The following is a 15,101-nucleotide window of genomic DNA, read 5'->3' as shown; positions in this document are numbered from 1 at the left end:
TCTGTTACAGATGCAGGTAGAAACAGGAATGAAATGAAACATGAGAGCTGATCTGTTAAGCTGATCTTGTTGTTGTTATGATTAACAACTAAAAGGACGTTAAAAAAAATAAAATCTGAAGCTGGAAGGGAATATATTCAAGTATTGTAAAAGACAGGAGGCGAGATACATTAAGAAAACCCTCTGACTAAGGGATAATCGACAGGTCCCGTATGCACGACTTGCAGATGTGATGAAAACTAATCGAGACAACGTTATGGGGCCTTATTTCTATGTGCCTGATTAATGCATTTGCATCCATTCAAATGAATGAACAGAGAGTAATGAATAACAATGACATTACAGCAATAATAAGGCAACTGGGATGAAACAGCTGGTGCCTCTTGGTTTTTTCTCTCACATATCCAAACATACACACTGTTCCCTAACTGCTAGATATGAAGCCCCTGCTGGTCTGAGTGTCCAGGCCCTCAGGCTACGTGAAAGCGCATGCGCAAGGACAGCAAAACCCTGTCCTTCTGCCCTGGGAATCCTCCATGGATACACCAGCTGACTGGGTTACGTAACCACAGAGTCTGTTCAGGAGAAGGGGAAAGTGAGGGGGCAGACAGAGCGAGGAGGAAGAGGAGGATGAAGCAGAAGGAGGGTAGTTTTGCACCGACTACTGGTTTTGTATTTACTACGAACACTCCTCAGATATCCTCTGATAATCCTCGCAGATGTTTGACTGCTTTCATGCTAAGGGAGTAAAGCTCCCAATTGTGACCAATAAACTGATTTCTGGCAGGAGTAGAGGAGGTGAAATCATTTGTAGAGACTCTGGAAAGATGGCATATGTTGATGATTTCACATTTTTCAAAGTCAATAAATATACTCTCTAAGGGGGGAAATGTCTTTTCTATTTATACAAAACCCACAAATCTCCTGGTTGCTGAATGCATTAGTGCTGATATGGAGCTTCATCGCCCTAAGAGAGCAGGAAATGTACAGCATGTTCCCTTTGCTGAGCCAGAGTCCTCGCTTCCTCTGAAAGTCATTTCAAAGGCAGGGTAAGGCTGTGATGATATACTGCCTCCTTGTGGTAGAAGGAAGGCGTTTGCTTGATGACATGAGAGAGGCTGGTTAAGTTCAACTCTCAGATGCAATACATTTAGTTTTTTCCAAATTTATTAAATATTGGCACCCTGTCCAGGGTGTACCCCGCCTTGTGCCCCATGCTCCCCGAGATAGGCTCCAGGTTCCCCGTGACCCTGAAGAAAGATAGATACATCATTGATAGATACATCTATCAATATATTTAGCTTATGAAGTGCAGTGCTAAATTACAGTTATTATTGACTACATGTAAACACCCGTTATGTGAAATATCTTATTCGGGGCAGAACTAAATATAAAACAAGATGCTATTTTTATGACCTCTTTTTTTTTTTTTTTTTTTTAATTATTAAGATTCAGCAGATTCTGCAAGCCGTATGTAAACTCATGACCACAACTGTAAGACAAATTCGCTTGTGATGGGAGGAAATGGGAAAGGAAAAAAACAAACCCACACGAGGACACACGTTTCCCCAAAATGTAAGTTTAATAGATGTTAAAAAAGTGTAAAGCTAAGATGATTGGACGTGAATACGGCACTGCACACGTCTGACAGACAGACGCTTTCACCGCAACCTTACAGTGGGCTTTGGGTGGGACAGTTGCAGTCACTCCCATGTTTACACGCACTGATCTGGGAAAAGTGGCCTAGAGGATTACAGTACAACACACACACAACTCTACATACACCGCAAACACGCTCGAAACACCCGACACGCACTTACAAACCTGCAGAGAAACAAAAACACACTCGCACTCTGGGTCGTTATAAAATAGTGCATAGCTCAGTGAAGGTACGTTTCGAGGGTTAATCATTCAGAGTCTTCGGTTTTCATATCAAACAACCATTTTAATCTATCAATACGACAAATCCACGCCGACTATGTTTCATGTACATATTTATATTTCATATATATTTATATTCAATATACAAAGTTACATTCTTTTCTGCAAAGGCTCATTCATAGAAATAAATACTGAGATGGCTAAAGTTGCAATGCAAAAGTCGTTCCTCTTCTCGTGGAGAAGAGGAATGACTGCAGACAAAGCCCCTCCATACACCCACTACCACTAGCAGAACAGCAGCATAACATCAGCAAAATGTTAGCCAACTCTTTTACCGCATTACAGACGCCTGTGGTTAGAGTCTAAAAGACAAAAAGGTACAAAAGTGTCATAAAAATAGGCATTTAGTCTCTAAATCTACACACAAAAAAAAGTGGGGTGCTCTTTTGAGGAAACCAAGCAGTGAAAAGAAAAATCCCCACTGTGCCTACGACCAGTTCCTGATCCGAGCGATATTGCATAACAGCTTTCCTTTGGACTGTGAATGATGTAATGAGTTAAATCTGTTCCCGTTTTCACAAGGCCGTGAGCTGATCATCCACAGTCGTACAAAATGACTACAAATTTTCGGAATTCCTTTGGTCAATTTAACATGAATGTATAAATAGGTGCTCTGCCATTCGTCAACCCTTTCTGTAAGTCGCAGAATAGCATACATATGAAAAGTACAACAGATGAAAACGCTGCTTTGTCTCGTGTCTCTCGAAATGATCTGGGAAGAAATATAGTGGAGAAGAGAGGGGTGGTGTAGAATACAGCAGAGCAGCCTAAAGACAAGAGCAGGCACTAGGGCATGCAAGCTTTTTTTGCAAGCCTTGACTTAGCCTAGGAGCAGCTATTTCTCAAGAAGGTACTTTTGGCTGTGCAAACATTTCGCCCTCCAGCCACTTACAACAGCTATTTACACAGAACACGGTATTTTAATTAACATTTATCTACTTGTTCACCGTGTTGATGGATATCTTGATCTACCCGTGACAGACAGGGCTATTTTGGAATTTGGAAAAACCCATAAAAGAAAGCAAAACTGGATGGAACAACCCCCCCTCACTGTATAGACTGATCACATCAGACAACAGTCCTGCAGTCTTTAGATGTTGTATGGATGGATGGATCCATGTATTTAGGTGCGCGCGGGATTGAGACTCGTATTGCCACGAAAGTGAATGTGCAAAGACTTGACTGCAAATTCCTGATAGCTGGACGCAATAACAGAGGCCCTTCAACTGAAGACATAAAATCAAAAAGAAATAAGAACACAGACACAGAAGGGCAAACCCTCGGTTGTGAAATGTTCGCGCTTGGCTGGCCGAGAGTAAAAGCATCGGAGCTCAGTCTCCGTTAACCATGACCTGCCACACTATAAGGTGACTGCGCTCGGCTTTCGCCAGGAAGGGCTGCAGCTTCAGAGCGGGTTCACTTAGGTCCTCTCCCTCACCTCCTTCATCACCTGAAATGGGGAGACAGATGTGGTAGGAAAACAATGTGAGAAAGGTTCCGGCAGATGTACAACGTATAACGTCCGACAACGTATAAGACACCGACCCATTCTGAAGTCAATGTAACCTTCTCCACCACTCATAACTAGGACTGATTTCGAGAACTCTGGTGTGGGCGAGTCTGCTGTTGGCTTGTCACCGCCTGCCTCGCCTCCTGCTCCAGCAGATGGGACAACATGGCCTACGATAGGGGCAACAAAACACAGATTGCAAACAGAAGGCAAGAATACGTCAATACATGAACAAACAACAGAAGGAAACCCATGATCGTCGGCTGGACAGTTCCATGTTGTCTTTTTCCAATAATAATGATGATCAGCAAGAAAAACAGACGATTAATGCACGGTAAAACATCATCATAGAGAACGTGACTGGAGACTCACGGGTCATACCTGGAACAGCCGTGAAGAACTTGACTGCATCTCGGTGGCCATGGAAACAGAGCTGTGCATGGGCCATGGAGCAGAAAGGGACGAACGTCCCCGCTGTCACTTTATCGCTGTTTTCATCACCATAGACACGAATCACGCTGCCTGGCCGGTTGGACGTTCCCTGAGTGACTGTCTTTGCTTTGTTCAAAAATAAATAAAATCATAGATAAAGATGCTATGTCTTTTTAATTATGTTTTGAATTCAACATGACGACAAAAAAAAAAAAGCAGCTGCACATTAACTACAGCAGTCCGTTAACAACCTTGCGACAGTCAGTGTGTGTAAATGAGATGCGGAAGAGACTTTAAAATCACGTACTCTCCGTGAGAGGAATAGAGATGATGACGCCGTTCCCTGTTCCGACCCACAGGCGGTTACACGAGACCATCAATGCTGTGATCCTCACAAAGGAAAAGCCCAGTTTACCAGTGCCTGAGACAAATATGATGAAAAGACCGGTAAGAAAAAGGGTCGTTTGATATTAGTCAAATGACATGAAACACTGAAGCAAATTAAACATATGACGATAGCAAGGAACACAGCTTTCAGAGGGAAAGGATGTGTACTTTATGAATTAATGTGCCAACCTAGCATCTTGCTGACGTAAGGCTCTATGTCGACGTCCTGCAGATGTTGGAAGGTGTGTGCGTGGAACAGTCGGAGTGTGGAATCTAAACGGATAGACACCCAGATGCCGTCTCCGTCCCAGGCTAGTTGCCGCACTTGGCTCTCCTTGCGTGGGTGAGCGTCAAAGGACTTCTACACATGGGCAAGAGCACCGTCAATATGAGGAACCTGCATAAATCTTACAGGCGACGACGAGTGTGTTTACATCAGCACGAACCATCTGATCCTAATAAGGTCAGAATTTTTTGCGTGGTCATGTAAGCAGAATTATTAAAGCCACCTGGATTGTATCCTAATCATCAGGTTATTCAGTGCATGTACGCCTTTTCCATTTTCCATAATTTCCATCTTTGGATTCAAACAGAATAAGACAGTATGTCCAATTCCATAAAAACGTCCAAGACGACATTAAAATAATAATAAACAAATAGACTCAAGTCTGTTTTGTGTTGAAGCACCAAACAAGAAATCCATAACATGATTTATTTTAAAATCATATATTCTGTATGGTGAAATGATGCAGCATTAACTGCAATTTTATCGACAAAGTAGTGCTGCCAAGTCACTACAGGAAAATGTAGTTCAACTGACTACAGTTAAGCGAAGAAACTAAAAACTCTAGGGTTAGGGACTCGTGTAGACCTGGCAATATTCCATAATCAGCTTACCTTCGTTATATTATTACACTAATTGCCGACACCATAAAGAATAAGGTTAAGACAAAAGGCTTATATAATTTTTTTTTTTAAATCTAATAAATAAATAAATAAATAAATAAAACCACACGTGGTACTACAACCAGTTCTACGTCTATACAATGACAAGTTTCTCTTGCCTCTATTTTCATAGCTTTGGGCTGGATAACGTAGATCTTGTTCCTGTACCCACACCACACTTTATCGTGAACCACAGTCATGCAGCGGATGGAGTGATGCGGCCGGCCCAGGTCCAACAGGTGGTAGTTGGTCAGGTCCCACTGACCGTCTACACAAGGAAACACCGCAACACCATATTATCGATTATTAAATGTCAGGGGATGATTTAAAAGCGGGTTTTCTTCAAGGTTTACATTTAATTGCGTCAAGGATTGGTCCCAATGGATTTCATTTTATTTGCATAAAACATTCTGAACATGTACGGCACTGTGCAAAAGTCGAAGGCACCCTAATTTCTTTAGTGCAAACTTTGTTGTAGATTTTTCATTTTATGACTTTTACATTATCCAGTCAGTACAAAAACGTTTCAGATTTGTATGTCAATAAAGAAAGCGGAATATTATGCAAGAGACCACGTTTCAGGCAAGACACAATGAAGGCTGCTGGGTTTTGCTGCAAAAATAAAAAGCAAGTGCGACAGTCAAAGTCTCCAGAAGAACCGTGACTGGTTCTACAAGATGATCATGGACTCTTACAGCTCATTTCCTTATAAAACTGCACTAATTGTACCGGAGAATACTTTTTTTTTTTTTTTTTTAAAGCAAAAGGGTCGACACACCAAATATTGCCTTTATTTCATTTATCACTGTTTGTTGCTCTTTATAGTAAGTTTTTTTTTTTTTTTTTAAACGGAGAAACATTTAATTTCATTATTTTAGGCATAATTGTGCTACAGCATTTCTTTGCATGTATCCAAGACTTTTGCACAGTACTGTGTGTGTTTATATATATAAAATATCATAACTGCTCTTGTGTGTAAAAACCTTACCTACTCCTCTGTGGAATATTGCCAGCGTGCCATCAGCCAAGGCCACTAAAACCCTTCCTTTCACATGTCTAGAGAGAGAGAGAGAGAGAGAGAGAGAGAGAGAGAGAGAGAGAGAGAGAGAGAGAGAGAGAGAGAGAGAGAGAGAGAGAGAGAGAGAGAGAGAGAGAGAGAGAGAGAGAGAGAGAGAGAGAGAGAGAGAGAGAGAGAGAGAGAGAGAGAGAGAGAGAGAGAGAGAGAGAGAGAATAACATGAATTTATTGTGTAGTGGAATTAAATTCCACATATTGCAATCTAATCTACTTACACGATCCCCAAAATAGAATCCTTCAGCTTTATTGAGTGCAGACATTTCTTCCACTGTGCGACAGAGGAGTGGACATAGATACTGCAACAGACAGGAGACAGGTGCGAGACATTAGGTGCAGGTCACAACTTGTTGAGATAACCGAGTGGCAGATCGAGGAGCAACTCACCAGCCGTTCTGTGCCCCGAGCCACATAGTGGGCAGGACACTGCTCATTTTGTTAGCCTCCTCCCTCATCAGGTCTTGCTCCTCAGGTATTAAACTCACCCCGTCCTTTACAAGATCACATTCCCTAAAGCGATATTCGGCAGGAAAACACAAACCCCCCAGTTTAATATGGAAGCTTTACAGCTAAGCATTTGGACAGCTTTTTATTTCCAGCAAACACTGGAAAATATAGATAAGGTATTAGGCACGACATAGCAAGATGTTGGTCAAACATTTGGACACTGCGAGCGGTGAAAGCACCTCTGTGTGTAAGAGGATAGTGGGTCTCTATTGTTCTGGACTCCCAGAGGGTCAGTAAACACATGTTCGGTGTAGATCCCAGGCTGGCTTTCCTCTGCAGGTGTGGTGTTGCTGCTCTCTGTGGCCTCCAAAGCCTCCTCAGCTGCAGCCACTCCAGGCTGCCTGCGCTGCTCCAACACATCAGCTGAAAAGACGGAAAGAGACGGTGGAGAGCTCAGTGAGGGACAGTGCTCACTATAACACGAAGCTCGTTATGGTAGTGGGTGTTTCCTTTCATGACACACGCTGACAGCGGTAGACCAATCACAGCAGACTGGGACATCTGACCAATCAGAGCAGAGTATGCTCTCTGAAAGTTTAGTTTAGAATGAATCCTTTAGAACGGATCATTGAACGAGTCATTCGTGACACTGGGGGTAAAAAAAGGTAACACTGCAGTTTAAATTATGAGCACGTTAAAGTGTTTTTTGACCTCGGATGCATGTAAATCTATTATATGACACCTTTAAAACAAAATTAGGCACTTTGTAAAACCATAATAGATGCACTTTAACATATTGTCCAAGTTGGATTCTTTGAATGCTTTTGTAATCCTTTCTAAGCTGGATGCTCATTTGATACGCTTTGCTATGACTAAGTGAAGGGGGACGGGACGGGATGGGGGGACAGCTACTCATCTTCGAAATGAAGACTACTGTTTAATTAACTTGTGCTTATAGCAAATTATACTGAGCATTTCAGGGATGAACCAAAGCAGTGCAAAGTGCAAAGAAAGATAGCACAAGTAGCACAGACAACACCGGGAACATTTGCAGCTGCAAGACAGTGGCCTTTTAACTATATATATATATATATATATATATATATATATATATATATATATATATATATATATATATATATATATATATATATATATATGAATGATTCAATGCAATTAGCTACACAAAATAACACGACTAATTGCCAGACGTAAGTCTTTACAAAATCAGTGAACTTCACGGAGGTTTTCCAAAAGAAAGACTATCTTTCTAGTCTTCTGATCCCGTACCATCGACGGAGTCCGTGCCGGCAGTTTGGGAAACAGCGACAGCCCCCTCGACAGAGCAGCCGACCACAGTGATGCCATCCAGAACACGCTCAGAGCCAGCGACGCTGCTGTTGGCTGCAGTGCCAGTGTGTGATGCCCCCTCAGCCCCACCTGCCTGGCTGTTTGCGGACACTTCTTCACCAGCAGGGTAATCTGTCTCCCGGGCACCTGCAGCGCAATCATCCGACATTATGGTTAAAATTCAGTTGGGAAACACTCTAGGTGTACACTCTGCAAAAGTGTATTTCCCTTCACACCTGGCACACTGGTGATGCAGAGCAAGTGCGAGTTACAGACGAAGAAGCTCTCCAGGATTTTTCCAGGCTGGTTGGCATCAATTACTATAACCTTGGAGGTGGTGTGAGTGCTGGTGCAGATCCACACCAGACTGGAGAGCTCGTCCTGCTGCCTCAGCTCTTTCTCCTGCTCCTGCAAAACATCCCACAACACAATACCCCAAGTCAGCTTGGAAGACTTTTTAATAACAGTTTCTACAAAAAGTGTTTGAACTTCTACCTTGAGCTCCTGCTCCAGTTTGTCTAAACTGCTCCGAGAGCCTCTTGCCAGTCGGGGGCTCAGGCCGCCGCTCTCCGGTGCCGAGACATCTCTATAAAACACACTCGCTCCTACTATAGATCCTCCGTCACGTGTCTTTCCTCCTGACAGATTCACACCAGCAGCACACCATAGCTACGCACACATGGACATATAAGGTCAAACAATCATCTTCGGTCGTGTTTCCGAGTTGATTTCTCAAATACGTCATGTGATTCTTCTTACCTTCATGGAAGCATCTTTCTCATCCAGAGGTCTGAGGTAAACAGGCACTGGTAAGTTCTTCACCTTACTGTCCGCCTGAGCATTTGAAACCTTTTGTGAAAGAGGGAAACTCAATTCAGCGAAACGTCAGATTTCGTAAATTACGATCGTCTTCGGGGATGACTTCTGTGAGACAGAAATATCCGAACGTGCTGCTGATCTTTGTAGTGATTGGCCAGTAGCGATTTATGAAGGAGCTGGATTTTGTGGAACCTAGTGTTAGGGTTTACCCTAACCCTGTGATGACGTGTTTGAAGAGATGCAATGTCAGACAGTAGCATTGCAACAGGTCACAAAGCTGTTATTTTGACTAAATATCCCTGAAATTATTTGATAGGGTAGTTCCTGTTTAAATCAGGTAGGTTATAAAGATATAAACTATTTCATGGACCAAGTAGCATATTGATGAACACTACATTTTAGTTTCTTAACTAAAAAAAAAAGGGGGGGGGGGGGTTAAACTTTTACAAAGGATGTTTTGTGTAAAATTGTTTAAATATTGTTTTTTTCCCCCCATTTTTTGCCCTTCAGAAGCTACATAAGATATTTACATATTTCAAAATAGATATTTTATTTACAAAAAATAATAATAATAATATAACAGATGTGTACGAGTTGCTCAGTCGTCCTCAGTGTGAAAAGATCGATCTCAACATCATATAGTCGCTATTGGAAAGGGGTGAAATATGCAGAAGATGCTGGAAAAGTAAAGAATGTGCCGGACCTGGAGGAACAGTGGGCGGTTTAACTGCTCGGGACAAACAAGGGACTCATGAACAACTCTCACGAAACATAAACACAGTCGTTGATCATCCAGGTGACGACACACGGGATTAATAATCAAGCGTAATGTAACCTGTTAAACTGGTTCGTTTGTGTAAATTCAGTTATTATGGTGTCTTGTAGACTATATGTACACATCTGTTATGTGAAATTATTTATTCAGGGCAGGACTAAATAAAAAAAAAAACTAAATGCAGGTTTATGATTTCTCTTTTAATTTTAATTAAAAACATTTCACGGATTCTGCCAGGCGTACATAAAATTATGACCTCGACTGTATAATTTATTTATTGAAGTTACGCATATGTTGTCGGTTTATGAGGGAGAATTTTCACGTTCGATCCAACGCAATAGCGGTGTGTCTTGGAGAGTTAAATTCCAGGCACTTTTTCAGACTTTCGGAACATACCTTGTATTTCTGAGGCAAACTCCAGCCACAGGCCTGTATCCTACCATCTTCTTTCTGGACATGAGCCTTCACCTGCTGGTACTGAGCTCTCTTCTGTTCTCTACGTGACACGATGTTTTCCACCTCCGGACTGCAAACACACACACACACACACACACACACATACACATACACGTGCGCGTCTTACACCCGATCCCTGACAGCTTGGTTTTAGAGGAGATTCAAAAAGAGATCACTCACTCATCATTGAGGAAGTCAAAAGCCTTTGATTTGTCGCTGGGCAGCTGAGCAAGGGTGCTGCTTCTCTTCTTAACAGAGGGCACGATGTGTGAGGTGGGGGCGTTGTACTTAACATTAACAGGAGCCTCTGGCTTCTTGGCTGCACTGCTGGAGGAAGAGCTGAAGAGTCTGCTAAAACTGGGGATGAGAGGAAAAAAGGCAGAGAGGAGGGGAGAGAGAGAGAGAGCGGGGATAGAGAGAGACAACACACAAGGACTGATATGCAGACACAAGCAGTAGCAGCAGCAGTGTTAGATGTCATAGGTGAACAGTTAGAGGGATCAGAGGGTCACTTCCCAAACATAGGGCATGCCCCCACCCTGCTTAGCAACAACTCACGATCCGCCCGAGATCGACATGTCGAACCGCTGCAAATGCTGCTCATGCGCTCCATCAAATGATCAGAAATGTCAGAGAACCGACAGAATAACCTGGACACTCGTACTATGATTAGCTGATCTGTGCAGAGACTCATAACATACACTGTGGTACCGATGCTCTGATTTTCACTTCTTCGGCTAACCAATTATTAATTGCTGTTTACATTCAAAATATCGGAAAACATTATTCTTGTACTGGTAAGCTATGTTGTAGATTTGATGGCTGTACTTTAGGAATCGTTTTTAGTGCGGTCTACGCGAGCTCTCTCCCCACCCACCCACACACCTTCTACAAACACACAGGACAACAGGAGGTAGGATAAAGGGTACATTGAAGGGACACACAGAAGAACAAAGGAATTTTGAGTAGGCAAAAAAACAAATATTTATCCAAATTCAAAATCACACCACAGCCAGAAAAATTCACATAAATCCCAAGACCAAGACCTGGGAATGGCCAAGTGTACACAGGGTTTTAATGTCAAAGACTAAAAAGAGGTAAACAACAGTCTTGTGCAATGAACGTGTGGGCATTGCACTGCAGTAGACTTACGAATTTTGTTCTAATTAACTTTTATGTAAAGAGTTAGTTTGGCTGTAAAAAAAAAAAAAAAATTGTAATAAATAAATAAATAATAAAAGGTTTCAAGGAAAACCATTCCCAAATCCAAGAGCATGTTTTAAGTTTAAAAGCCAGACCAACTGCAAGAGTGGATTTACAAGCATTTTTTTTTTTTTTTTGCTTTTTAAACATTTTACCTACATCCTGAGAAAAGAGAAAGAAAACAAAAACACATGGAAAGGAGAGGGGGAGATAATGAACGAACGGCAAAACATACAGGGCCATAAGAACATTTAATCCAGAGGGAAAGCTTACAATTGCCAGATACTGGATTTTTTCTTCTCAGTCAGGGTTGGGTTCTCTCTGGAGGCCCTGCGTAAGGAAGTATAAATACAAAAAATCAAAAATACAATATCGTATACAGAACCTCAATCATAATCCACCATATTGGTTATCTAATCTAAACAGTGTTTCAAACTCTACACACAAACACATACAGTCCCCCTATTTTTTAAGCCAGCAATAGTATAGGAGCAGATAAGACTTGAAGTAAATTAAAAAGTAGAAATAACTGCTCTTTTCTCCCATACACGGCTCTCGAGTCTTCATGTTGGCTTATCCTATTGAACAACAAAAGTCTTCGCAGGTGAAGCTGAACGCTAAAACCAAGAGTAGATGTTCAGAGCTGGTTATTGTTTAAACCAGGGGTCTCCGACCTTTTTTATAGCACAGACCGGCTTCATTTTGAAAATATTCTCGCGGACCAGCGGGAGGGGACGGGGATAGGGGGAGGCGATCAGAACAAAAATCTCATTTACATGAAATTGTCAAATTACGAGCAATGTTTGTTTCACACTCACGTTAATATTATGTTATTCTTATATTAACATTCCTACCATTATGTAAATTTGGAGAGTGGCTCTTAAAGGGGAAACGCACAATAAATAATACACTGGAATCGCATATAGACAAGACGTTTTTCCGTTCTTGCGACCCGGTAGCATCTCTTTCACGGCCCGGTTTTGGGTCGCGACCCGGTGGTTGGGGACCGTTGGTTTAAACAACAGGACACACCTGGGTAACAAGAAACACCTGTCAGTCACATTTCCAATATTTTTTGCTCGCCTTTAAATTGACTGATCTGATACAAAATGTGCTAAGTTCGATGTCGTTTAACGCATCTACATACAAATACCAGGAAATAAAAGCTGAAATGATAAACTCTCTACTCATAGTCATCTTTTGATCCCAAACCCAAATTTCTTCGGTTTGCAAGAAACAAACAAATGAATTGGCCTTGATGTTCCAGTAATTTTGGAGGGAACTGTATAGCTCAATGTTTAAACACGCAAAGATAAATACACCATTACAAAACTTGCTTTTTAAGTAGGTAATACTACAATAGTGCAAGAAAAGTTGCAAATGTAGCACTGAGATGAAAAGTCCCTAATAACAACAACAGGAAGTCCATGACAAACAACTGTCGGTCCATTTATGTGGTACGATTTGTCATTTTTGCTGAAAGAAACACAGAGATCAGGACTCAAACACTACGGTAACACATTTCCAACTTGTAAAACCAGTTTATGCATATTTGGGGGGGGACACCAAATTAAACAAACAAAGCCATGGTTTTACACGGTTGGTATGGAAGAACTTGAGTGGCCTGCACAGAGCCCTGACCTCAACAACACTGAACACCTTTGGGATGAACTGGAACGCCGACTACATGCCAGGCCTCCTCACTCAACATCAGTGCCTGACCTCCCCGATGCTCTTGTGGCTGAATGAACACAAATCCCCACACACACTCTCCAAAAGACTTCCCAGAACAGTGGCGCTTATAACAAAGGTGGACTAAAACTTGAATGAGATGTTCAGAAAGTACATACGAGTGTGATGGCACATAATTAGCTTTCTATCTCAAAATTATTCTTTTATTTTTTTTACAAAAATAAAAAACTGTGAAAGATGATTTAAAAACAGTTTAGCTTTCATGGTAATCGGTGCATCTGCTTTGGACGTCTAATCTCAAACTTTAAAAAGGTGTTCAGCTCTGTGTCAGCACAATCTCACTGCTCACCGGATCATCTCTGTCCACCTGACAGCCTCTTGCAGCTCCATCAGTCTCTCCTTGTACTGGTTCCTCTCCATTAGGACGCGGGCCATCTCCACCCGTGTGAAGCGCTTGCGCTGGGCTGTGGGGACGTCACTCTGCAGCCAGAAATCCCAAAGTCTCAGTGTTTAAAAGCGCCAAAATCGAATCTTTATCATCATTTATATTATTAACTTCTAATCATGTGTACATACACAGTACCGTGCAAAAGTCTTGGGCACATGCAAAAAATGCGGTAGAGCAAAGATGCCTTCAAAAATTAGGAAATTAAATGTTTCTCAGTAAAAAAAAAATTAAAATAAAAATACTATAAAGAGCAGTAAACAGTAATAAATAAAACAAAGGCAATATCTGGTGCGACGACCCTTTGCTTTATTAAAATAAAAAATAAAAAAGTAGTCTCAGGTTGAATTAGTGCAGTTTTATAAGGAAATAAGCTGTAAGTTTTATTGAGCATCTTACAGAACCAGACACGGTTCTTCTTTGCACTCGCTTCTTATTTTTGCAGCAAAACCCAGCAGCCATCACTGTGGCTTTTGTCTGAAAAGTGTCTTACCACTTAAGAAGCTGCTTTCTTTACCGACATACAAACATTTTTCTGTAACATTTCATTTCGTTCTGGAAAAGTAATGATTGGGAATTTACAATGTTTTTGTACTGCCTCGATAATGTAAAAATTTGTACTAAGAAAAAAAAAAAGGAGAAAAAAGGGGGAAATGCCTAAGACCTTTGCACAGTACTGTATGTTTAGTCATGGAGGGCAAGACACTCACATCATCTTCCTCTTTGGTCTTCTGTTTGGCCACCTCTAACTCTGCCCGAACCCTGTTACAATGAACAGCCTTAGCATCCTGAATACACATACCTGTTAATCTCCCTTTTTAAATGTGCATCTGTAAATAATCACTGTGGGCTTTTTCAACACTTTTTCTGTTCTGAACTTTCCACTCACTAGATCATACTAAGCTGACATTTATAAGCCTTTCTTGTTTTTGAGTTTGGATTAAATACATTCAATTGAAGTGAACAGTCAAGCAGGCTAACTGTAACTGTATCCTAGCTGATACATAAACATAAACATCACGTGTCTACCATTGAAGATATGCTTACAAAGTAAACGCAAAATTCAGTGTGGTGTATGATTATTTATTCCCTCCCCCCTTCTCTCTTCACTCAAGCTGCACTTTCAGTCTCACCTTTTAATCTCCTCCTCCAACTCCTTGTTCTTCTCCTCCAGTTTGTCCTTTGCCTGCTTAAGGACTTCCATCTCGCCGTGTAGAACCTCCTTGTCACAGGTCAGCTGATCCACACGACCAAGCAGGTCATTCTTCACTATGTTAAGAGTGTTTCTAATATGCACACATGCACAGAGATACAAAAACCCAAGGTTTTATCCAGTGCTTCTTCTCATTTTGAGCTCTTGAACTGTTATTCCATGGATACACAGTAGATGGCAGTACAGAACAGTAAACCATCAGATATCTGCTGCAACATCGAGAATCACAACACAGACCGCGTCGAGTCTGTGTGACAAACAGTATGCAGAAAATCAGCTTTAATGAAGATGACGGTTTCTTACTTTGTCTCTAGGAGCTGGGCGTTCTCCTGGATAAGGTGTTCTACTTCACGACCCATACCTGCATAAAAGCAATACACATTCATTCGTTTAGACAAAAGCATATGCTGAA

At 41.5% G+C, this 15,101-nt stretch overlaps 1 protein-coding gene across 6 annotated transcripts in view; it reads right to left on the bottom strand.

Moving 5' to 3' along the window:
• Nucleotides 1-1,563: 1,563 nt before the first annotated feature.
• Nucleotides 1,564-15,101, bottom strand: part of spag9b (sperm associated antigen 9b) — a 58,095-nt gene continuing 44,557 nt past the window's right edge. For all 6 annotated transcript variants that reach the window (XM_047159477.2, XM_053685457.1, XM_017483440.3 and 3 more), the window contains 21 exons: nt 14,993-15,050; nt 14,610-14,762; nt 14,187-14,238; nt 13,381-13,511; nt 11,613-11,669; nt 10,317-10,493; nt 10,077-10,206; nt 8,846-8,935; nt 8,582-8,755; nt 8,323-8,494; nt 8,027-8,233; nt 6,976-7,159; nt 6,677-6,799; nt 6,508-6,588; nt 6,204-6,271; nt 5,335-5,483; nt 4,460-4,631; nt 4,191-4,304; nt 3,833-4,009; nt 3,487-3,621; nt 1,564-3,391 (listed from right to left, as the gene is read on the bottom strand). In XM_047159477.2, coding sequence (XP_047015433.1) covers nt 3,273-3,391; nt 3,487-3,621; nt 3,833-4,009; nt 4,191-4,304; nt 4,460-4,631; nt 5,335-5,483; nt 6,204-6,271; nt 6,508-6,588; nt 6,677-6,799; nt 6,976-7,159; nt 8,027-8,233; nt 8,323-8,494; nt 8,582-8,755; nt 8,846-8,935; nt 10,077-10,206; nt 10,317-10,493; nt 11,613-11,669; nt 13,381-13,511; nt 14,187-14,238; nt 14,610-14,762; nt 14,993-15,050 — 2,723 coding nt within the window. In that variant the 3' untranslated portion in view covers nt 1,564-3,272. The remainder of the gene's footprint in view (nt 3,392-3,486; nt 3,622-3,832; nt 4,010-4,190; nt 4,305-4,459; nt 4,632-5,334; nt 5,484-6,203; nt 6,272-6,507; nt 6,589-6,676; nt 6,800-6,975; nt 7,160-8,026; nt 8,234-8,322; nt 8,495-8,581; nt 8,756-8,845; nt 8,936-10,076; nt 10,207-10,316; nt 10,494-11,612; nt 11,670-13,380; nt 13,512-14,186; nt 14,239-14,609; nt 14,763-14,992; nt 15,051-15,101) is intronic.

This window comes from Ictalurus punctatus, chromosome 13 (assembly GCF_001660625.3).
Source record: "Ictalurus punctatus breed USDA103 chromosome 13, Coco_2.0, whole genome shotgun sequence".
Taxonomy (NCBI): Eukaryota; Metazoa; Chordata; class Actinopteri; order Siluriformes; family Ictaluridae; genus Ictalurus; species Ictalurus punctatus.
This window is presented reverse-complemented; position numbering and strand designations above follow the sequence as displayed.